This window comes from Danio aesculapii, chromosome 14, assembly GCF_903798145.1.
Source record: "Danio aesculapii chromosome 14, fDanAes4.1, whole genome shotgun sequence".
Classification (NCBI taxonomy): domain Eukaryota; kingdom Metazoa; phylum Chordata; class Actinopteri; order Cypriniformes; family Danionidae; genus Danio; species Danio aesculapii.
Window position 1 is genome coordinate 1683724 of NC_079448.1, and position 24902 is coordinate 1708625.

At 35.1% G+C, this 24902-nt stretch overlaps 1 protein-coding gene across 1 annotated transcript; it reads right to left on the reverse strand.

Moving 5' to 3' along the window:
* Positions 1-1816: 1816 nt before the first annotated feature.
* srp72 (signal recognition particle 72) lies at positions 1817-24902 on the reverse strand. The gene is made up of 18 exons (XM_056472187.1): positions 24777-24902; positions 23892-24012; positions 22397-22520; positions 20744-20887; positions 20539-20650; positions 17265-17296; positions 13778-13902; positions 12816-12873; positions 12589-12720; positions 9386-9514; positions 8579-8651; positions 8437-8501; positions 6552-6647; positions 5682-5863; positions 5228-5365; positions 3740-3777; positions 2786-2945; positions 1817-2414 (listed from the first exon to the last, which is right to left on the reverse strand). The coding sequence occupies exons 1-18, from the start codon at positions 24874-24876 to the stop codon at positions 2231-2233; spliced, it is 2013 nt and encodes a 670-aa protein (XP_056328162.1). The 5' UTR covers positions 24877-24902; the 3' UTR covers positions 1817-2230.

The window sequence follows — 24902 nt, forward strand, 5'->3', positions numbered from 1 at the left end:
TGATCCGGCAGAGGGAGACACCGAGAACTCAGAGTCTAGAAGGGATACAGCTGCGGTAACGAACATCAATATAGCATGATTTTTGGTGATTAATTAATATTTGTACATTATTCTGAGGGTTGGGCTACGTGTAGACGTTAAAAAATTATCATTATTAATAATTAGTATAAATAATACTTGGTATATTTGCTGATTTTTACATTACTGGGATGGTCGGGGTAGAGGTATACATGAATAAAATACAATTTAAAGATAATTTCATAAAAATATGAATAATACTCGGTATATTTACTGTTTTTACATTACTGTGATGGTTGGGGTAGGGGTAGACGCAAATAAAATATATTTTGATGGATAATTTCATAAATAATATGAAAAATACTTGGTATAATTACTGTTTTTTTAATATTACTGTGATGGTTTAGAGCTTCCAAAGCCTGTCAGGGCTTTAATGGACTCCTGAGATCCACTAAAGCTGCGGACGAGAGTAAATCTGCACATTTAAAGGTGTACAGCGGCTGATATGTTTGATAGCGGTAATGAGCGGCTGATTCGGCAGAGGGAGACACCGAGACTCTCAGAGTCTAGAAGGGATACAGCTGCGGTTGCTCTCATCATTATAGAAGGAATTTTGGTGACACTGTACAACAATAATTAATATTTGTACATTATTCTGAGAGTTGGGGTACGTTTAGACGTTAAAAAATATCATTATTAATAATTAATATAAATAATACTGTTTTTTACATTACTGTGAGGTTTGGGTAGCGGTAGACGTTAATAAAAGACAATTTAATACGTAATTTCATAAATAATATGAATAATACTCGGTATAACTTCTGTTCTTTTACATTACGGTGATGGTTTAGAGCTTCCAAAGCCTTTCAGGGCTTTAATAATCTCCTGAGATCCAGTAAAGCTGCGGACGAGAAGAAATCTGTTTTTACATCACTGTGAGGGTTGGGTTTAGGAGCTGTATCCCCTTCTAGCAACAACCACAGCGCCGCCCGCTGGACAAACACTGACGTTTATTTCTAAAATGGTAAACATAAACACAACGGTCTGCTCTAGAGCTTCAAATAACTTTTAAAAGAATGAAATGCAAAAATAATGGGCGAATTAAAGGTTTAATAATCAGCATAACAGATTTATATAAGGATAAAACGTACTCTGTACTGTAACTCTTAATATAATAATGAATAAGTGATCAAACTAAATATGTTGAGTCTTTAGTATTTCTTTTAATACGTCATCAAATGGCAGAATTCTCAATACAATTAACAAATGTGAATTGCGATGATTAAAATCAATAAAACAGATTATTTAATTTCCCAAACTTTGCAATTAATTATAAATTATTTATTTAATAGACACTGCATACTAGTTTATTTTGATTTTAAAACACACAGGTAAGCTATACATGTGCGTTTGCAATCGTAGTGTGTGGAAAAAAACAATGCATGATATTTCATTTTTTTTTAAACTGAGGTCTCTAAAAACATTTAGCAAATGCTTTAAAATGTTTAAATGAATAAAAAATATTTATATTTATTAAAACAAACCACATTTATTTGACTATTAATATCATTTTATGATTAGGCATTATTATTCTTAACTTTTTATATGCAATTATAAGTTAAATAATATCACATAAAGCACTGCACAATACAAAGATGAAGAAAATATTGATTATATTTGTATAATTATTTCATCTATTCGCATCAAATTAAAGGACATTTAGAATCAGAGTGATGTTCGCAATTATGTCCAACAATGATCTTTAGTGTATAACATGTGGAAAACACTGAACAGCGGATGGGTTTTTCCAGGAATCTCTTTATTAAGACGTAACACTGGAGATCGGCCTCCGCTTGCTTCTCTGACTGAGGTGTTTGTTTTAAAATGAGCAGGGTTAAAAAATAAATATCTGAAATTTGCATAAACAGCCTCTATAGTGACACTGAGTTGCTTTATTAAGCATTCATAAACCAGGCAAAACAAACAGGAAGAAATCATCCAGAAAGAAAACAATCATCAACATGTTTCAAATAAAAGGCAGAAGTGGGAAAATGCCGTCGGCACCTCAACATTGATATGAATGCATGGACTGAACGGTAAATAAAAACAATGTATTGACAGAAGAGACAGCCTCCGATTCCTGTTCATCAAAAAAATCATGTCTTCGTCCTGCTGTGTGGTTCAGTGTAAAAGCGAGCGAGCAGAAATGTCTCTACCAGCCTCCTTTTCCTCCCTTCTTCTTCTTCGGTGGGGCTTTTTTGCGAGCGGCTGCAGGCGCGGCGGGTTTCTGCTGGCGTGGAGGAATCGCAGTGCTGCTGCTGCTGCTGCTGGGGGCGCCGGTGCCCGAGCCGGGACGAGGAGACGTGGGGGGACTGGTGGCGGTTTTACTGGCGTCACTGGGGAATAAAAACAACAATGCAGTCGATACAGCTGAAAAACTCAGTGAGTAAATGAATCAAAAAATGAATCAAGAAAAAAAAAAATCAAAAAAGGAGACCTACTATGCCACTTAACAAGATGTAAAACAAATCTCTGATGTCTCCAGAATGTATGTGAAGTTTCACCTCAAAATAGCACACAGATAATGTTCTCTAGCTCTCTGAAAATGACCCTGGCGTTTTGGTGACTGTCGCTTTAAATGCAAATGAGATTGTGCTCATTTTTAAAAAAGAGGGCGGAGCTACAAATGCCTTTGTGTCAGCATAGTGGCATATTTAAAAACAGGACTAGTGTTCTCTGTGTGAAAAAGGTCAAAGATTAAACTCACAGTTCAGCAGTAGCTCCAGATGTTGTGCCCTGCGTGCCGCGGCCGACCTGCTCCTTCTTCTTGCCCTTCTTTTTACCGCGGTAATACGAGCGCTCTCTCATTGGCAGCCAGCGCTCCGGGTCAGGACTCGACTTCGGGTCGTAGTTCTTAGGGAGTTTACCTGAGAGAGAAAAACACCACTGACAATCATCCTCAATCTCTGTAGTGCTAATTAAAGCAATAACACCCATGAAGCTGTGTGAACAGTCAGTTTATAACCGCTAGGAAGGATTGTTATTGATAATGATATGGAGTGGACCATCTAAAAACCCTTTCTGTTAAAAATTCACTGTAAATCACGGCTTGTTGCTTTTATAAAATTATTATACCTTATATGTGGCATGTTTACACAACAAAAACCAAAAAATACATTTATTTTGTTACTGTTTATTAGCGAAAAGGCTCCCAGCACAGCAGCTTAAAATGTAGCTCAACCTATCAGAATCAAGGACTAAAACTATTATATATATATATATATATATAATATATATATATATATATATATATATATATATATATATATATATATATATATATATATATATATATATATATATATATATATATATATATATAACTATAAATATATATACACACACACACATACAATATATATATATATATATACACACACATACACACACACACACACACACACACACACACATATATATATATATATACATATATATGCACACACACACACACACACACACACACACACACACCCACATATATATATATATATATATATATATATATATATATATATATATATATATATATATATATATATATATATATATATATATATATATATATACATATATAATGTCAACACCAAATTTTTCTTTTGGATGCAATTAATCATGATTGATCTTTGCCCAGCACTAATATTTCAGTCATCAGACGTACCTTTCTTCTTTTTCTTCTTCTTTTTCACGTCCTCTGGGCTGAAACAAAGCAACCAGTGTGTTAAACGAACAAGAGTCTAACAGCAAAGTAATTACAGCACAGAAATGACTGACCCAAGTGATTCTAATCATCAGTCAAACCACAAAGATTTAAAACATTGACCTTATGTTCACGACAGAAGTCAGAATGTTAAGAGTTTAATGTGCATATTCTGATGTATCTTACGGTTTATGCTGCATGCTAGAGAAACTATATATAATAAAAAAGCAAGTTTTTAGTAAAGCATTTTTATGGTTTTTACAGTCATTATAAACTGGGCTGCACGTTTATAGACAGTTTTATTCGTTATGGACAAATAAATAAGTATATTTTTGCAAACAGCAAGTTGCAATACCAATATACTAAAAAAATGCTTTTCTTACTTGGTGTTTTTGTCTTGTTTCTAGTCCAAATATCTCAAAATTCTTAAATTAAGATGCATTTTCTAGACAAGCACAACATTTTGTCTTGTTTTAAGACATGAGTCAAGATTAAGTGAATTTTACATGAAAACAATCTAAATAATCTGCCAATGGGGGAAGCAGATTATTCTTATAATCAAAGCAAAGACACGATTATTTTTAGTCTTAACTCATTCAATTTTACTCTACTCACTCAATTTTAGCTCAACTCATTGTTCAAGCTCTTGTTTTCTCCAAACTGGACTATTGCAACTCTCTACTATCCGGGCTTTCAGCTAACTCTATCAAACCTCTTCAGCTGCTTCAGAACGCAGCAGCACGAGTGGTCTTTGATGAACCCAAAAGAGCACATGTCACTCCGCTACTCACCCGTTTGCACTGGCTGCCAGTTGCTGCTCGCATCAAATTCAAAGCTCTGATGTTTGCTTACAAAGCGACCTCTGGCTTTGCTCCTTCATATCTGCTCTCACTTCTACAGATATATGTGCCCTCCAGAAACTTGCGTTCTGTGAATGAACGTCGCCTCGTGGTTCCATCCCGAAGAGGGAAGAAATCACTTGCCCGAACTCTCACATTCAATCTGCCCAGTTGGTGGAATGAACTCCCTAACTACATCAGAACAGCAGAGTCACTTGCTGTCTTCAAGAAACCACTAAAAACTCAACTATTTAGTCAACTATTAACTATTTAAATGACTAAATGTAAATGTAGTCTCCCGTTGGCAGATTATTTTGCTTGTGAGAAAAAAAACGCTTCATTTTGACTCATTATTTCTGAAAGTAAAACATTATTTACTGCTTGTCTTTTATGCTCCTTTAATTAAGAATTTGTAGATATTTGGACTAGAAACAAAGTTACAAAAGCTTATTTTGAAGTGTGCTTATATCTTAAATTAAGATATATAGTGATTTTGGTTTTATTTACATTAAATATATATGCACAGGAATAAATCTACTGAACCTTTGTCTCCAGATGGATTCTGGCTAAAGCCCTTTAGTGAGTTTTAAATGGAGTTAAACAGAGTTACCCCTGTTCTTTAGGCTGGCTTTCACCGACAACTTTGGCAGCTTTTTTCCTGATATACGTGGCTCCGTGCGAATTCTCCAGCTCATCGACGTCCACATTAAAGGCCATTTTGTCCGGCGAGGGAAGGTGTTTACTCAGACTGAAGAAAACCAAGCGCTCAGGAAAACACAGCAGAAAAATCAGGCTAAAACTATTTTAGGTCACATTTCACAGTGTTAACAAACCATTAACTAACACTACTCGCTTAAAAAACTACTAATTAGCTGTTTATTAATAAGGTAGATGTTTGGTTTAGGTGGGATAAGGGATCCAGAATAAGATCATCGTTTATAACTACTAATGAACAGTTCTTGACAATAGGCTAGTAGTTAATTGCATGAATTGTGACCTAAACTAAAGTGTTACCCAATTTTACTCTTCCATAACTAAGTAGATGCAGGCGTGTGTGAGGATACGCTTTGGCCTTGTCCTGATCCACCAGCGAGTATGCGGAGATGAGCTGAGCGAGTGTGTGGATGTCGTTGGTGTTTTGTTTCCACAGCTGCTCCAGGTCACTGGTGGCCTCTTTCTTACGGCCGTATTTCAGCTTGTAGTTTGCAGCCTCGCGCACCAGAGAAAGGTGGATGCTAGAGCCCGGCTAACAGAAGAGACTGATGTTATTTTGCAGATTTGGACTCGGTTGCATGAAAGTCCAAAGTGACTTATGATTGAGGAGGAAAGAAGAGGCAATACACACAACAAGTGCTGATTATACAAAGGAAATGTTTGTGGCTCAGACGATTAAGTGCTAGAGCAAGGTAAAAGGAATTTAAGCCTGGAATTTAAAGACTCAATACATAATCGACTCGATAAGGGAAAGAAAACAGCACAGATGATGTGCAATGCTCATGTTAATAGAATGGGTTGGCGTGGGTTTCCTCCGGGTGCTCCGGTTTCCCCCACAGTCCAAACACACGCAGTACAGGTGAATTGGGAAGGCTAAATTGTCCGTAGTGTATAAGTGCGAATGAGTGTTTATAGATGTTTCCCAGAGATGGGTTGCAGTTGGAAGGGCATCCGCTGCATAAAACATATGCTGGATAAGTTGCCGGTTCATTCCGTTGTGGCGACACCAGAATAATAATTGACTAAGCCGAAAAAAAAATTAATGAATGAATGAATTTTGATACTGGCCGTAGCTGTATCCCTACTCAGTTAAGAAATTGTTGCAGCGCTCTTAATAAAATCCCTTAACTTAGGGATTTTTTTTCACTCTTAAGTTAAATTACTGAAGGACTTTCATGCAACCGAGCTAATAAAGTCTCTCTGAATCCCCGCAGTTTTACCTGCTCTGACTGATAATACTGGATGGCTTGAGAGAAGACGTCGATTGCGCTGTCAATGTCCTCTTCGTGCGTGTACATCGTGATCAGAGCAGAAATCTGCGGGAAGAAAAAACACGAATCATTAATAAAGAGAGTGATAACATTGTTAAAAAGTCTGCAAAAGAAATTAAAACAGACTATTTAATTTAGTCAAAACGACTTTTCAAGAGCGTCAAAACGACTTTTTCTTAAGAGGAACTGAAAAGAAAATATTAAAATATATAGATATAATGCAAAAACATATTGTTTCAATAAATATAATTGGTAGCTTTAGTACAGAAGTATTTTATTGAAGTTTTTGTGCATTTTAGCAAATATATATATATTTATACAACAGTTATGTTTGGTTCTGAAATCTGATTGGCTGATAGCCGTGCGATATTAAAGTAATATCAGCACTCGTACAGCCTCTTCACCCTTATAGTGTATTACTCCGCCCACATAGAGTGGCAACAAGAGGACTAAAGTTTGACAAATATTGCTGCTGTTGGACAACCTAATGTACTTGAGGCTTTTTAGGTGACAATATAGTTGTTTAGATTGCAACTATGCTGTTTATTTATAAGGATGGCGCCTATTTTAAATACTTTTAAAAATTTGGGGAGATTTGAGCGCGATGGTGACCATCAGCCTGTCATACTGAGCAGAGCAAAGACGGTTGATTTTCTGCCACAAGATGGTGACAGAGACTGCATAATAAGTCCTTAGGGGAGAAAACTTGATTATGCTGTTGAACTGTTGTATAAACACAATATCACATGTGGAGCAGCGCAATATGGCTGTTTATTATCACTGGTGGAACACTATGGCACTGGGTCTGTGGTTTCAAGCCAACACACGCCTCCCACCAGTGCCGATATAGAGATATATAGAGATATATATATATATATATATATATATATATATATATATATATATATATATATATATATATATATATATATATATATATATATACACATACATACATATATATATACACACATATATACATATACATAAATATTTGTTAAATCTTAAGTTAAAACATCGATTTTGTTTTGAAAACATCTGAAAACAGCTTTTTTTTAATTATTTTTTTGTTGCAAAAATCTATTATTGATGCTGATCTTTGTACTTTAAATATCCTCAGCAGTTTACAGAATAAACAAGCTATTTTACTCAAACATACAACTACAAATCTTAAATCCACAGAATCTGACAAGTGTCAAGTGGTCCTAATTTCTCTTCATTTTGCACATACTCCAAATAATATACATATATAAATATTTAGTTTAGTAAAGATATGATTTATAAATAACTCGTTATATTACACTTATATTTATAAAATATAATAATTATATTCATATTAAATAAAATTTCAGTTACATATGAGACACATTATAATTTATACATAATTTATATAACATAACTTGTAACTTTAATGTTGAAGGACATCAACAGAACATCGTTTTATAGTTTCCTAAAAGAAATTGAATGTTAAAACTTTTAAAGCCCTTGGAAGAAACTTGGAAGTTGCTGCAGACCTTCATGTCAGTATGATGATGTATTTTAAATGGAATATTGAGAAGGGGGCGGTGCTTTATTTTTGTGCTCCTCCTCTCTTCTTTTACTCACAGCATAGTAACAGGCGGAGGGGCGTGACTAAGCATAATTCAGCCAATCAGAGTCAGAGAAGCAGATTTTCAGTGTTTGATTAACGTTTCCCAAAACAAACCGTTTTTTCAGTGTATTAACTTGCATGGATTAATTGTTCACTTTAAGACCAACAATGTGCGCTAGCAAAATAAACACTGCACATTTTTAAATGTCATGCAAAAAGCCAAAAAAACTAAAGAAACCTCACCATTCCGGGTTTGTATTTAAATTCTTCAATGGACTTCAGGATGTCACAGGCTTTGGTCACATGACCTGACGACGACACAGAAATAACACCTCTTTGTGAGTTTATTCTTCTCGATCAGTGTGTCAGTGTGTGTTTAGTTTACCTTGTGTCAGGTAGAGTTGAGCCATTGTGAGTTTGATTCCAGACGCACTCTCAGGATGCTGATCTGAAAACCTCTGCAGAAACACAGAAAACACGTTTATTTAAGCTTTTACTTTGCTTACGGATTAATCGAATCATTGGATAAATTAAGAAAAGCAGCTACAACTCAGGTGTGCTTTACTTTTTGAATAATTCAACAGCTCATCATCAATTATTCAGCTTATACTACGTTATCCACAGCTGCAGCACTGTTCAGATGTTGTGTTGTAGCACTAGTTTAATACACATCTCCTCCAAAGAATTATGGTGTGATTTTTGACTGTGAAATAAATGATATGGAGCTGTAATGCACTCAAAACCTGCCGGAACTACATGACACACAGCTCTCAAGAATGTTTTTTTTTTAAAGCATCCATGTTACTGTCAAATAAAACAGCTGTCAAGGCAACTTTCCCCCGTAAAAAAAAAAGCTTGCCCCAGTTCTTTTGAACTGTAAGAATTATTTTAACTTTAAAATGTGTCTTATGTGCAACACACTGCAAAAAACATGGGCATAAATGTCACAGATCTCCATCATTGTATAGAAAATCAACACAAAAGTAGTGCACTGGAATGGGAGGCATGCATTCTGTGTGCATTGGGCTCCTTAAAAAGTTCATCAGCCAATCAGAATCAAGCAATTAACCACTCTTTTTTTCTATTGAAACTTTATTTTTTTGTTAAATGAACAATGGAAAAGGCTCTGTGTTTGAGGTATAACAGGCTCTTCATATCACAAATGAAGGGTGTGTGGTGTGTGTAAATGTACCTGCAGGAGCTCTATGGCTTTACTGTGCTGTTTCTCTCTGCAGAGCTGAGCCACCTGGATGAGGACGGGTCTGGGGTGAGCAGGATTCTGGGTCTGGAGACTCGACAGCAGCTTATTGCACTGATCAGCCTGTGGAGGGACAGTCCAGAGGTCAAAAACAGCCAAAATAAAAAATTTAAATAAATATTATCATGCATGGAGATAGGGTTGGGTGATATGAGCTCAAATCAAAACCTCGATTAGACTGGACTTACACTATATAGGCTAGATTTACTCATCTGTTTGTAACTTGAGCAGTCAAAAAGCAATCAAAAAAACAAAATAAAAGTCATGCATAATTGAACACTTTTCATTGATTTTGATTATTTTTATTGCTATTATTTATTCGCTTATTATTTTCCCGCCACATAGTCCATTGTGTTATCATTTGTAGTGTAAATATAGACTTAATACACTGGATTTACACTATAGACTTCAATATAGACTGCATTTACTCATCTTTTTGTAAATAAAATACTCTTTTTTTTAAATATAATTAAAGTTATTGAATCATGTACTCTCATTTGTGTATATGCTCTATATGTAATGTACATATGCAGATATTTGACTGGACTTGTGAATATGTGCAGGTATAGATTTCTCATGGAGGAGCATGATTAAGTATCTGTACAGTTGTGGACGTGCATGTGCATATGTATTTACATTTCAAATATGTGTACTTATTATTATTTGCTGGCATGGGAGGGATTTGGGGTTTGTTCTTTAAAATGTCAAAAACTTTAAATAAAATTTATATAAAAAAGTGATTGAATCAAACTATTTATGCTTATTTGATGAATACTTTAAACTGAAATAAAAGCATTGCTTGAGATGAAGACTATAGACACTCTAATACATGAGACTTACACTTTAGACTTACGCAATATAGATTACATTTACTCATCATTTCGTATGAAATATTACTGAATCAAACTATTTGACTTCAGACTGAAATAAAAGCATTGCTTGAAATGAAGACATGCTTTCGAAAAAAGGTCACATTTCAGCAAGTTTCCTTCAAAAAATTTAAAATAACTTTTATTTTTGATAACGAAATAAATCAATAAATTTTCCATGTCAAAAGTGGAAGATAACCAGCATGTTATCAGCCTGTGAAGGGACAGTCTAGGAGTAAAAAAAAACTATCAAATAAAAGTCAAGCATACAGATAGGGTTGGATGATAAGAGCTAAAATCAAAACCTCGATTAATTGAACACTTTACATCGATTTTGATTATTGAACGATTATTTTATTTTTATTGTAATTATTTATTTACTTATTTTCCACCTAATAGTCCATCATCTGTACTGTAAATATACACAACTAGATTTACTCATCTTTTTCCTAATGAAAGAGCATTATTCTGCAATTGAAGTTATTCAATCAAACTATTTATGGTTATTTGATTAATACTTCAAATAAAGACATGTTGTGGAAAAGGTCACATTTCAGTTTTAAAGGGCACGTATGGTAAAAATCTACTTTTCAAGCTGTTTGGACAGACATATGTGCATGTATGGTGTATAGACCGTCTTATTGGGGTGATATAAACACACCCAGTGCTTTTTTTTTCAATTTAACAACATAAAAACGGTGGACCAATTGGAGCGGTTTTCAGACCGACCGCAACTTTACGTAGGAGAGCGGTCCCCCCGCCCACCAATATTGATTGACAGGCGCATCATCATTATATTCTCAGTTTGTTGATTCACGTCCGCCATTTTCAGCGTGAGTCGAAGCGATATCACTAAAGGAACACGCTAGCTTTATTTTTAGATGCAAGGCTCATTGGGCTCAACACAAGATCAATATTCTCCACATTATCGCTCTAATCGGAATTATTGGTTGTATCTTTAGGTAGGTTTGCAAACATGTGTACTTCTCATTGAGTCTACCTTATACTTCAGCCGTTTGCATTTCTCGCGATCCCAGAAGCTCCCTGTGATCTTAACTAGCATGCGTTTTACAATTCTAAACTTTGCACAGAAACCTATCTTTAGAATTCAAAAATGCGTGGTGCGACGATTCGGGACACTTCATGTTTCTGCTGCGCCACAGAGAGTGTCTGATGTGCTGTGTCGCGGCTTTGAGCGGTGCATCCGGTGCCTCAGTCAAAGTTTATTCAGTGTGCGTGGTTATTAGTTTCTGTGTACAAGCTCGGCACTTGAAACTAGCACACAGTTGGCTGTTAAACTGTACAAAGACACATGATTTTGTACTCTCTGCTTGGTCTGTGTCCGAGTCGTACATGTATGACTGAATGCTGTATCTCTCACTCCAGCTCGTTCTCGCAGTCTTCCTGTCAGACTCTGTTGCAAACGCAGAGCGGGTGAGCTCATGGCCCCGCCCCCTTGTTACGTTGGCGGGAAACCGAAACTAATCTACATGTGAAGCAACACACCCATAAATCAGCGAGCTGTGGACACGCCCCCAACATGACACACTTTAACACATTATAATAAACAAATCTGAATTGTGTTTTAAACTGAAGCTAAACTGGCACACTCAGAAGAACCAGAATATTAATATTAAATCAGAAAAAGAGGTAAACTGTGTGCCCTTTAATGTAAAAAGCAAGTTTCCTTAATAATAAAATAAAAGAGAAAACAACTTGAATGTTTGACAACCAAATAAAGTGAAAAACAACCAGCATCCTTTGCAAGCATAATTACAATGAAAACGAATAGAATTTTAAATCCTGCAATGAGAAAAATAGTAACTTGCATCTCCTTTCAACAAAATGCTGTGTGTGAGTGTATGTGTGTGCACTTCTCTATATGAAAACACAGCTTTATACATGTAACAAATGAAAGTCACAAAAATGAAAGTTAACAAAGCATCCATCAATAAAATACAGTTTTATTTGTATTTGTTTCTATTAGAACTTAATTTGTTAATTAAATGTACCGGCCGTTTATTACAAGGTTTTCGAAGCGTAATATACACAACAACAACCCAGTCAATATTGCACTGCTTAGTATTCCAAATCTCAATAAGTCATTTTTTCAACTTGGAAAAAAGATCAAGGTCCCATAATGCAATTCAAACGCATAAATAAATGAGGGTAAATTAAGACATGCTAATTGATGCATCGTTTTTACAGTGTAGGTTATAGATTTGTTCATGTTTTAGTAAAATCCAGCAGAAAAAAGCATCCACTCACCTGATTGGTGTACATGGCCAGCAAGGCTTTGTTGATCTCAATGGCCTGCAGCTGTTTTTTGGCCAGCTTGTGCTCTACGCCTTCAGCATTGGTCAGTTTCACCTTCTTCTTGGAGTCAAACACATTTTGGTCCTGGAGGTTCAAAACGCACAGATTGAAACCATTGCTTATATATGAGAAAGCATCTAATTTAGCTTTAGTCCTTTAAGCTTGTGATAAATGACTACCTTATTAATGGTGATGATGTTGTTGGCTGTTACAGCCAGCAGACCCACATCTGACGGCCTGAACATAATGAGACAAGTCTAAATTCACTGCACAAAACATAATGTGGCAACTTCAACACCAAATATTTCTATATTATGACTGCAAATTTCAGACAAATCCAAAGCATTTCAAAATGCTGCAAATAATTAATCCACACAAAAGCAAACAATGATTAAAAGGGGAAAAAATACATCATAATTATTCATAATAATTTTATTATTTAACAGAATGTGTTGATTTCTGAAATCTGCAACTTACAGAATGAAATCAACATCAAGCGCTCAAAACATGGCAGACATTTATAATGGTGTTGAATTTCACACTTATATTTACAGCATCGCTTTAATGATATTCATTTAAACAACAGATATAATTTATAGTGAATTCCAGTCAAATCTGTTTTATATTTTCACATTTCTGTTCTTAATATTATTAAATGTAAATAATTTGTTGTGGAGTAAGAGGACATAAAAAATACACGTCTACAATGTTTGTTAACATTTAATTTTAGATAATTTAATCTAATTTGTGAACAAAAATATAAATTACTTACAAATAATGCAACTTGTTTATTTTAATGTCTTAAAAAATTATTTTGACCCAGTGTAGCTTACAATACTACAATCATAAGGCAATACATTTTTAATTTGTGTAACCACCTTTTTTTTTTGTCAATTTCACTTTCTATGAGATAATATTCATGCATTTATTGTTTTTAATATCTCAGCAATGCAGTTATGACCAATCTTAGCTTATTACCAAGTGCATCTTAGATTCTGGTAAAATACTATGGTTGGCAATACACAAAATAGGTGGGTTTTATATTTTGTTTAACAACATTTTTTGCAATTTTCCATGCATATCCGGGCATATACTTCTTTGCAATTTAATTAATCTAATTATGAATAAATTGTGTACGCACTTGAGTTTAATGACTTGACTGTAGAGTTGCAGAGCGTCTTCGGTTCTGCCCTGCAGCTGAATCACATACGCCATCTGAGAGTGAATGACGGCCAGTTCAGCGTCGATGTCCTCCTCCGTCATATCCTAAAGAGGATAAATCACAGCAACCAAATCACATAAATACAGTCAAAGTCTAAATGATCCGCCCTGCTCAGCAATTTTTATTCTTTTTGAAATATTTCCAAAGCGATGTTTAGCCGACCTGCTGATGACACTCAGATCTACCTAGTTTTATTGCCTAATGACTATTAGGCAGCCCCAATTGACACCCTCTCCCAATGCATGGATGAAATAACAGTTGGATTTTCTAAAACACTCTTCAGTTAAACAAAGAGAAAACTGAAGTCATTGCATTTGGGAGCAGAGATGAGGTTCTCTAGGCGGATGCGTTCCTTGGCTCTAGTGGTCAAGCAACAAAAATAAGGTCAAGAATCTTCTAGAGTCAGATCTGAGTTTCAGCAGTCATGTTAAAGCAGTAAGTAAATCAGCATACTACCATCTCAAAAACACTGCAAGAATTAGATGTCTTGTTTCCAGTGAGGAAACCTATTCATGCTTATCACCAGTAGGATAGATTACTGTAATGGACTCCTCACTGGTCTTCCCAAAAAGACAGTCAGACAGTTGCAGCTCATGCAGAACGCTGCGGCCAGGATTCTGACCAGAACCAGAAATCAGAGCACATCACAGCTGTCCTCAGGTCTTTACACTGGCACCCAGTTAAATTCAGAATAGATTTTTAAGTATTATTACTGATCTATAAATCACTAAATGCCCTAGGACCTCAATACATTACAGATATGCCCACTAATTGATCGCTCAGATCAACAGGCTCAAGTAAATTAGAAATTCAGTCAAAGCAGGGTGAGTCGGCCTTCAGCTGCTAACAGCGCCCCCTACTGCTGGAATCAGCAGGAATGATCAGATGTGCTCCAACATTAGGCATTTTCAAATCAAGACTGAACACACATTTGTTTAGCTGTGTTTAACAAATGAGCATTGTGCTACGTCCCACAGATCACACCATCATGTCTTTCTTTTCTTTTTCATTACTTTAAAACCTGTTTTAATACACTTTTATCTGTTTTTAATCATTTTTATTCATTTATTTGTATTTTAAGTCTTTTTTTATACTTGTTTATCTAAAGAATTTTTATTGTGTATGAAATTTACAATATAAATAAACTGGTCTTGCCTTAACCAAGGACATTTTCACAGCATTTCCTATAATATTACTTTCTTCTGAAGTCTTGTTTCTTTTAGTTAGGCTGGAATAAAAGCAGTTTTAATTTTTAATACAATGTTATGGTCAATATTATTAATTCCCTTAAGAAACATATTTCTTTTTGATTGGCTACAAATTAAACAACTGTTATCAACTAACTTGCCTAATTAACCTAATTAAGCTGAATACTAATATCTAACTAGTAAAACTGAGGATTAAGTTTATAATTTTAGTTTGTTGATGTACATCTGTACTTTGTACATGGGTTATATCTAAATGTAAATAATTTAATTGTTTATTTTAATTCATTATTATTATTATTTATTCATTTTTTGTGTGCACAGTGGTCCCTGTTTAATCACGAGAGTTACCTTCTTAAAATCACCCGCAATCTGTGAAATCCGCAAAGTAGTCTGCTTTATTTTTTACAATTATTATAGATATTTTAAGGCTGTAAAACCCCTCACTACGCACTCTAATCACTTTTCTCAGACAGGCAATAACATTTTCACACTTTTCTCTATTTGTTTAAACACGCACGTATCTTCTACCTTCCTTTAGCATGTCCAGAATCCTACTTTTTGTGCGATGGTTAGCATCTTTCTCTGTCTTCTGGGTGCTACTGCAGGTGCTTTTAACGGTACAGAATGTTTCGTCGACATTAGGGTGTTTGTTGGGGAGAAAACTCACACACACAGTACAGCACTTCAGAGTCACACTGCTAGCGCTTCATGTCAATTTGGCAAGCTGAATGCATTCTGTACTGTACAGGAGACACAGCATGGAGAAGATTGATTGACAAGGGTCTACAGCCAATCAGGACCCAGAACACAATGCGCTAATCAGGACGCAGAGCACAATGCGATGTAAATAAAAAGCATGTCAAATTGCACTAAAAAACTGTGAACTGCGTTATGGCGAGGGACCACTGTAATTGTTATTTCATTTTGTTTATGGGGGAATGGTTGGGAATAATATTTGTTTAAATTTTTCTGTGAAACCATCATGCTACTTCTGTAAAAGTTTTATAAACGGATCAAAAACAATAAATAAAAGTGCATATTTTTCAGACCCCCTAGCTTTTCATAATTCCACGACTGCTGAACCCGATGCAAAATCAACAAAAAAAATATATATATAATAATAATAATATATTTCTAAAAATAAAAAAAAAACGCAAAATTTTGTGATCCTGCAAAATTGTTAATTAAACGCAAATTATCAACAAAAAATGTAAATAATCTCATAATATATCTAATTCCAAACCATATAATCAAATGATATTTATTTTGGTTAGCAATTTATTATTTTACACGACTTATAGACGTTATAAACGCAGAGCATGTGATGTATTTGAGTGTCTCTCAAAAAATGACGTCTCACCTGCGCCCTCACAATCATTACATACATCATTACATGTTTTGAAGCCTGTGCAGTAAGCAGACGCAGATGAAGTGCGAGTAATTTACATGTGAAGTCAATGCAAAGATTGGATTAGACATCCTAGGAGCTTTGTGCGTTTGACGAGCTTCAGACTGCAAAAGAAAGTGGAAAACATCTAACAAACGGAGCAATGAACAGACAGAACAGCAAGCTTACAATGATGGAGATTGGTTCAAGGATGACGGCCGCTGGACGTGACTGAATCGAAGGACATTATTTGTACTTTACATGTATGGCTGGTATTATGATGTTTGTGAAATCGGTAAATGATTTTGTTTAAGTTATTCCCTGCAGTTAACTAGAGAAAACGCTTCCCTGCCATTGACGAGTTTTACGGCAATCTGTGTTTTAGGTGTATTACGTTAGGGGAAGCCCTAATGCATGTCCTGAGTGTGGTACATGATGTCAGATGGTCTAGGGAGTGAAATCTGAGAGAAAGTAAGATCGTGGATAAAAAGAAGAGCTATACAACCTTCCTTTGGCTTAATCCCTACCGTTTTAGATCTGGTCTTGACAAGAGACCAAAATAAACAAGGTTTATTTTTTGGATTTGTGTCATTGTCATTGTGTCAGATTGTGTTAGATGTGCACATCTAACATAGTAGACTACTTAATATGGTAAATCATTTTTATATATATTAATAATCGCAAAATTGTCCGCAAATTTCTGGGAATTACAACTAAAAAGTCATTGTTATCACAAAAAAAAACCTTGAAAAACTAGGGTGCCTGATTTTTGCAAATACATCAGATCACAAATTTGGAAAGGATTACTCACCGAGTCCTCGGCTAAAGACTTCCTGCAGAGCTCTGGGGGAACAAACAAACAAAAAAAATAAATAAACTGAGGAAAAAACACATAAATTGATCGGCTCATTCATAATTTTCTCAGCCAAGTCATATTATCCTTCAGAGATGAAGAAACTCAAAGTGAAACTGCGTAGGCGTCCCGGCGAGCTAAGTTTGCAGCAAAACTGCTGAGATATTCATAGTTTAACTCAACCACACATTTACATCCACCTGGATCAGATTTATCATGCTAATCACTTCAGTCTTTGACAAATATAAAACAAACCAAAGCATTTTAACACCGACAGATTTTATGAATAAAACCGAAAGCTGTAATGCCCTGCTGGTGGTCTTTCCTGGTGATAAATAATTTGGCAGTTTCAGGATTGCACAATCTTTCCCAGCAGATCAGCCCACGGGATTGAGTAAAGCTGATTAAAAACATACGATCACCAGAGACGCTCAGTGACCGCTGTATGGTTTTAGAGATCTGGTCTCTATTGAATGTTTATGCATATCACATGTAGGGGTGTGACGATAACCGCATCACCGCCATAATGGGATGTCAACCGCAGTGATGTGGTTATTAACGTCATCACCGCCCATTTTAGTTTATTATTTATTTTTGCTTGTGAATCTTTCAGGATTGTATAGAAAAACAGAATAAACTAAATAAAAGGAATGAAGGTCTGCCCTGAGTATTTTCCACTTAAATTACAAATTTAGATTACTAAACGAAAACACTGAATCCTTTTTAATAACCAGCATAGGCTGTTTTTATTTTAAGCTTTAATAAAGCAGGCCTACTAACTCAAATCAATCGCTCCACAGAATATGAGCATTTGTAACGCTGTAATTTCTATATCCCAATCCCTTTATCAACATTTTTAATACAAGTCATTATTTTAAAGATTATGACTTGAGAATATGATTTTACATCAAAGCTGCACTTTTCTCCTCCCTCGCGCTGAGCTCAGGTGACGGAGTGTTGTGAAGTAGTTAAACTCTCAAACTGGCACAGGAATATCAGTATATTAATATAGGCTTTGCTAAAAGTCTCGTCAAATGTAGGTCTTTCATTACAGTAACAGACACGGATGCTGCGACCACGGTGATACAAATATTTTTACTTATTTAAAGTAGGCTATAGCATATAATAATTGTGTGTAAAGACATTTATAAAAAAATGTAGCTAATATATCACAGGGGTTTGTGTAGCAGCAATTACAGTGGAGCATTAATTAAATCCTTTTTTCCTGTGGAGCGAAATAAACACTGCACAGTTGTGTAGCGGAGGGGGACGCACAAAAATATATAAATCAGATCATTTTCGTCGGAAGAAAAATATTCTTTGAAAGAATTTTGTTTTGTACAATTTGTATCTTAGTTTTTGTCGGTCAGTTATTTATAAAATAAACAAGATAGATAGACAAACAGAAAAATAGATAGATAGACAGACAGACAGATATACAGACAGACAGACATAGATATACAGACAGACAGACAGACAAATAGACAGACAGACAGACAGATATACAGACAGACAGACAGACATACAGACAGACAGACATACATATACAGACAGACAGACAAATAGATAGATAGACAGACAGACAGACAGATATACAGATATACAGACAGACAGACAGATAGATAGATATACAGACAGACAGACAGATATACAGACGGACAGACAGACAGACAGACAGAAAAATAGACAGAAAAATAGACAGATAGATAGACAGACAGACAGACAGACAGACAGACAGACAGACAGACAGACAGACAGACAGACAGACAGACAGACAGACAGACAGACAGACAGACAGACAGACAGACAGACAGACAGACAGACAGACAGACAGACAGACAGACAGATAGATAGATAGATAGATAGATAGATAGATAGATAGATAGATAGATAGATAGATAGATAGATAGATAGATAGAGTTGTTAAGGTATGCTAGATGGTTGAGTGTTTGCTAGGGTGTTGCTAAGGTAGGATAGATGGATAGATAGAAAAAACAATATACACGCATTGTTTAATATTAATAAACTGTGCTCTATGGTTTTCTAGGGAGCCTAACAATATTCAGGTACAAATGAATGTAAAGTAACATGTCCTCATATAAACAAAGATGATTAAACCTTGTTAAAATCACAAACTTTATCATTTCTTGTGCCTGAATTAGGGCTGTGAGATTTGGGGAAAATATCTACTTGTGATTTTTATTGACAGATGTTGCGATTTCGATTTGATTTGCGGTTTAATTTTGTAGTCAAGCTTCAGCTCAATAATCTGTGGCTTCTTACTGCTAAAGAAAGAACTGAAAGGATACTAACTTACCAAAACATTTATTTAAATTTATTTTTAAATATTCAGAAACGAAACATTTTTTTCCCCAGAGCAAACAGTAAACACAAATAAAATTACTTTTCCTTTCTGTAAACAAGCTGAACTCAAATTAGAAAGATAGTGTAGCTTATTATAAAAACAAAAAATATATAATTATAAAAATACAGAACTAACGTGGCTGAAACAACTCTGAAAGTGTACTTTGCTGTTGCTTGCTACTAGATTGAGTGTCACTGGCAATACTTTCAGTATACTTTTTAGCAAGACACTCCTCATATAGCTGCCTGTGGTGCTTTTTTAGGTGCTGGTTGTTGTATTTCCTCGTGCTGTGTCAACAATTCTTACAAATTAGCAGTTTTTGTTTGGTGTCTGTGACTTTGAAACCAAAATATTCCCTTATTACAGATGTCCTATTTTTCTTTGATATTAATTCATCTGTTAATGCTTCAGAAGCAGCAAATGTCATCTTCCTGCTTTCCTATTTGTTTCTTTTTATTGTGGGCATTCTGCATAGTTTGGTTGCGCAATTCTGATTGGATAGAATGAAAATGTGCTCACTCTATTGGCTAGTAAGACTAACACACAGACGGCAGTCACGCATTTGCTCTGGGTGGGAGAAATCAAATAATACACATATATTTCATATCGCAGCCTCTTGACATTAGCTAATCGCAACGTTTCAAATCATGAATCGATTTCAATTAAACGCACAGCACTGGCCTGAATGCTTCAAGCCAATACACATCCTATCATGTATTATTATCAATGTTTGCAGAGTATTGCTGCTGCATATGTGAAAACTGGAATGAGTGTCTGTGCCAGATGGGACACAAATCAAATGTCACTTGAACTATGTAGTGTAAATGCAGTGTAAAAATCCCAGAAATTAAAGGCATGAACTCTGACCTTCAGCTTTCTGCAGTTTCTTCATGGCCTGGCCGAGCTCTCCTTGACCAATCAGACAGCAGGCAGCGTTATAGCACAACTCATATGAGCTCTCTGGTAAACCCAGATCTTCCTGAATACAGAAAAAAAAAACCTAATCAGATGCTGTGTGTGCAAATAAAAGCAAATCATCAGACATTTAAAGATGATGGTGTGTGTTTCCCACCGGTGGGGTGTTTTCCCAGGTGCTCTGAGCAGCTAATACAGCAGACAGATTGGTCTTCCTCTCCTCTTCATACTCGTCCTGAGAGTTTCTGATCAGGTCTTTATACACAGCCAGACACTCGTCGTACCGCTCCAATCTGTACAACTACAAAAAATAGATTTATTAACTCATCTCTTATAACTGATTTATTTTCTCTTTCCATGATGACAGTAAATAATATTAGACTAGATATTCATCAAGACACTAGTATTCAGCTTAAAGTAACATTTAAAGGCTTAACTAGGGTAATTAGGGTAAAGTTAGGGTAATTAGGCAAGTCATTATATAACAGTGGTTTGTTCTGGAGACAATCCAAAACTAATATTGCTGAAGGGGGCTAATAATATTGACCTTAAAATGAGTTTAAAACAATTAAAAACTGCTTTTATTCTAGCCAAAATAAAACAAATAAGATGCAGTGGGTAGCACGATCGCCTCACAGCAAGAAAGTCACTGGTCACTTATGATGATGAAGACCAAAACTCCCATGATTCCACACTGAGTCAAAGAGTCATCAAAATACACCTTTGTTTGTTGTGAATACACGCCCTCTAGTGGACAAAATTACACACTGTCCCTTTAAGAAATATCATCTTATAGAGATCGTTCAGGCCAAAATGACAAAAATACAAACTATTTAGTCTCCCTCTAGTGTTTTCAAACATTTATGAGTTTCCTTTTTCTATTGAACACAAAAGAAGATACTTTGAAAAATGTTCAAAACCTGCAACTATTGACTTCCATAGCCGAAAAAACAAGTGCTATGGAAGACAATGGTTACAGGTTTTCAACATATCTTCTTTTGTGTTCAACAAAAGAAAGAAACTGGCAGCAGTGTTTATTAGTGTTTATCACAGCGGTGGCTCAGTGTTTATCACTGTCGCCCCATAGCAAGAAGGTTGCTGGTTCAAGTCCCGGCTGGGTCAATTGGCATTTCTGTGTGGAGTTTGCATGTTCTCGTTGTGTTGGCGTGGGGTTCCTCCGAGTGCTCTGGTTTCCCCCACAGTCCAAACACATGCACCATAGGGGAATTAAATAAGCTAAATTGGCTGTAGTGTATGTGTGTGAATGACAGTGTGTGGGTGTTTCCCAGTGTAGGGTTGCAGCTGGAAGCGCATCCGCTGCGTAAAAAACATATGCTGAATAAGTTGGCGCTTCATTCCGCTGTGGTGACCCCTGATTAACAAAGGGACGAAGCCAAAAAGAAAATGAATGAATGAATGAATGTTAATGTTCTTTGTTTCATATATTATTTATTTAAATGCACTTATTATTTGCAAATAAGAAAATCAATAAAATGAAAAACTAGGCAAGTCTTAACACTTAAGCAAGTCATTGGACAGCAGTGGTTTGTTCTGAATCGAAAACAAATTGAATATGATGTAGTAGTGTTAACGCCATGCATAACCTTAATGTTAAAATGAGAACACTAGTGGAAATGGTACTCAAGCAAAAATCTGTCATCAGTTTAATGACTCTCTGGATTGTGTTCAAAATATCAGGCATTTGAATGGACGAGCGCTGCAATTTCTCAATTTATCAAAGCTCCATTGTTAAATTAGCATCTTTGAATTGAAAAAAAAACCTGTAGGACACAAACTACAGGATTCTCACCACTTGGCCGTAGAGCTCCTTGAGTTTGTCTGTTTGCTCTGGGATTCCCTGGATAGTTTTCAAGGCGTTCTCCACTCTGTTGAGACGGTATTCACAGTAGGCCTTCTCGAACCCGATCATGTCACTACAGAGACAAAACCCAAAACACTTTCATCCATTTTCACCATTATTTACAGAAGGTTAGTGTAGTAAGAATCACTGTATGATTTGATAATGTGTTAAATTACTACTTAAAGATTACTGTGCAGCCAAAAAACAATTATTTATATTTATAATGTTGAAGTCACAATTGTTATTATTTTTTAAAAATATTTCCAAAATGATGTTTAACAGATTCAGGAATTTTTCACAGTATTTCCAATAATATTTTTTCTTCTGTAGAACGTCTTATTTGTTTTGTTTCGGCTAGAATAAAAGCAGTTTTTATTTTAAGATCAATATTATTAGCCCCCTTGAGCAATATTTGTTTTGGATTGTCTCCAGAACAAACCACTGTTATACAATGACTTGCCTAATTACCATATCCTGCCTAGTTAACCTAATTAACCTAGTTAAGCCTTTAAATGTCACTTTAAGCTGTATAGAAGTGTCTTGAAGAATATCTAGTCTAATATTATTTACTGTCATCATGGCAAAGAGAAAAGAAATCAGTTATTAGAGATGAGCTATTAAAACTATTATGATTAGAAATGTGTTGAAGAAATCTCTCCGTTAAACAGAAATTGTAGAAAAATAATATAAAGGGGGCTAATAATTCTGACTTCAGCTGTATATTTAAGCTCCAAACCACCAGGCTTTATCAATTTGTCCCCAATATAATACATTTTAGTATGACCACTTGTTCTATGGTACAGATTAAAATAAGTATGTTTAATGGTTTTTTAATATCTACAGGTGAAGTCAGAATTATTAGCCCCCCTGTTTATTTTTATACTCGATTTCTGTTTGGTGGAAAGCAGATTTCTTCAACACATTTCTAATCATAATAGTTTTAATAACTCATCTCTAATAACTGATTTGTTTTCTCTTTGCCATGATGACAGTAAATAATATTTGACTAGATATTCTTCACTAGTATTCAGCTTAAAGCGACATTTAAAGGCTTAACTAGGTTAATTAGGTTAACTAGGCAGGTTAGGGTAATTAGGCAATTTATTGTATAACGATGGTTTGTTCTGTAGACTGTCGAAAAAATATATAGCTTAAAGGGGCTAATAATATGGACCTTAAAATTGTGTTTAATAAATTAAAAACTGCTTTTATTCTAGCCGAAATAAAAGAAATAAGACTTTCTCCAGAAGAAAAAATATTATCAGACATACTGTGAAAATTTCCTTGCTCTGTTAAACATCATTTGGGAAATAATAAAAAAATAAATAAAAATTTTAAAGGGGGGCTGTATATAGAAAATCCTTAGTTTATTAATAGAAAATCTATAAAATGTTCAAATAATAAAAACAAACACTAGTGCTGAAGCCGTGCTAGAGCGTCTCACCTGGTCAGTGATTTAGTGTGAGTGTTTATGACATTAAGAGCCTCTTTAAAACCTCCATTCTGAATCAGACAGACGATTTTACAGCGCAGCGCCGTCACGTCATCCTTGTTATCATGAAGAACTGTGAAAACAAAGCAAGAATCAGTAAACAAAACTTACTAGATGCATTACTGAGAAAATTAAAAAGCAAGTTAACAATATGGCTGTGCATTATGATGATATACATTGTTTGGACAAAATAAAATGTCTATTGTTTCATTTTAAACTCTATTATTTATTTAGTGGTGTGAAAAAACCTAATAAAATAAAATGAAAACCCTTTACATGTGGTATATATGTAAATATATAATGTCAATACACATGTAAATATACAATGTATATAAACTATTTATTGGCCGAATTTACAGAAATGTTATTATATTGTTATACATCGTGAAAATTATGTCATATTACTCAGACCCAGTTAACAACAATGTAAAATCTCTCAAATTAAAACTTGTATACTAACAGTATAATGTCATTAAGTAAGATTAAATAAAAAACACACACATTTGGATCTTTAAAAGGGAATACAAAACGAAGACATCTGTCAGCCTGTTTATATTTAATCCAGCCCCTTATGACACGTAATCACTCACACAGACCCCTAAAACCCTCCAGAAAGTCTTCAAAACTACGAAGACACGCTTGAAGAGTTATAATATTGAATTAAACACAACATTTGGCTTCAAAAATCAGTCTTTTGTGTTAAATAAACAGAATATTAGCGAATCTGCTGCACTGCAGGTTAGACACATGCTACGGGGGACAGCTGAGCTAAACAGTGATTTATATCTCCAGTGAAAATATCAGGGCAAAAATGTGACTGAAATGTTTTTGATTTACTTTTGTTGACAGCTTTCAGTGCTCTAGTAAAATCTCCGTTTTGTCCGCAGCGGTTGATTTCGGTCCAGAGAGCAGCAACGGGCCCCGATCCGCTCGCCATCTTCAGCCATATGAGCGGAACCTGTG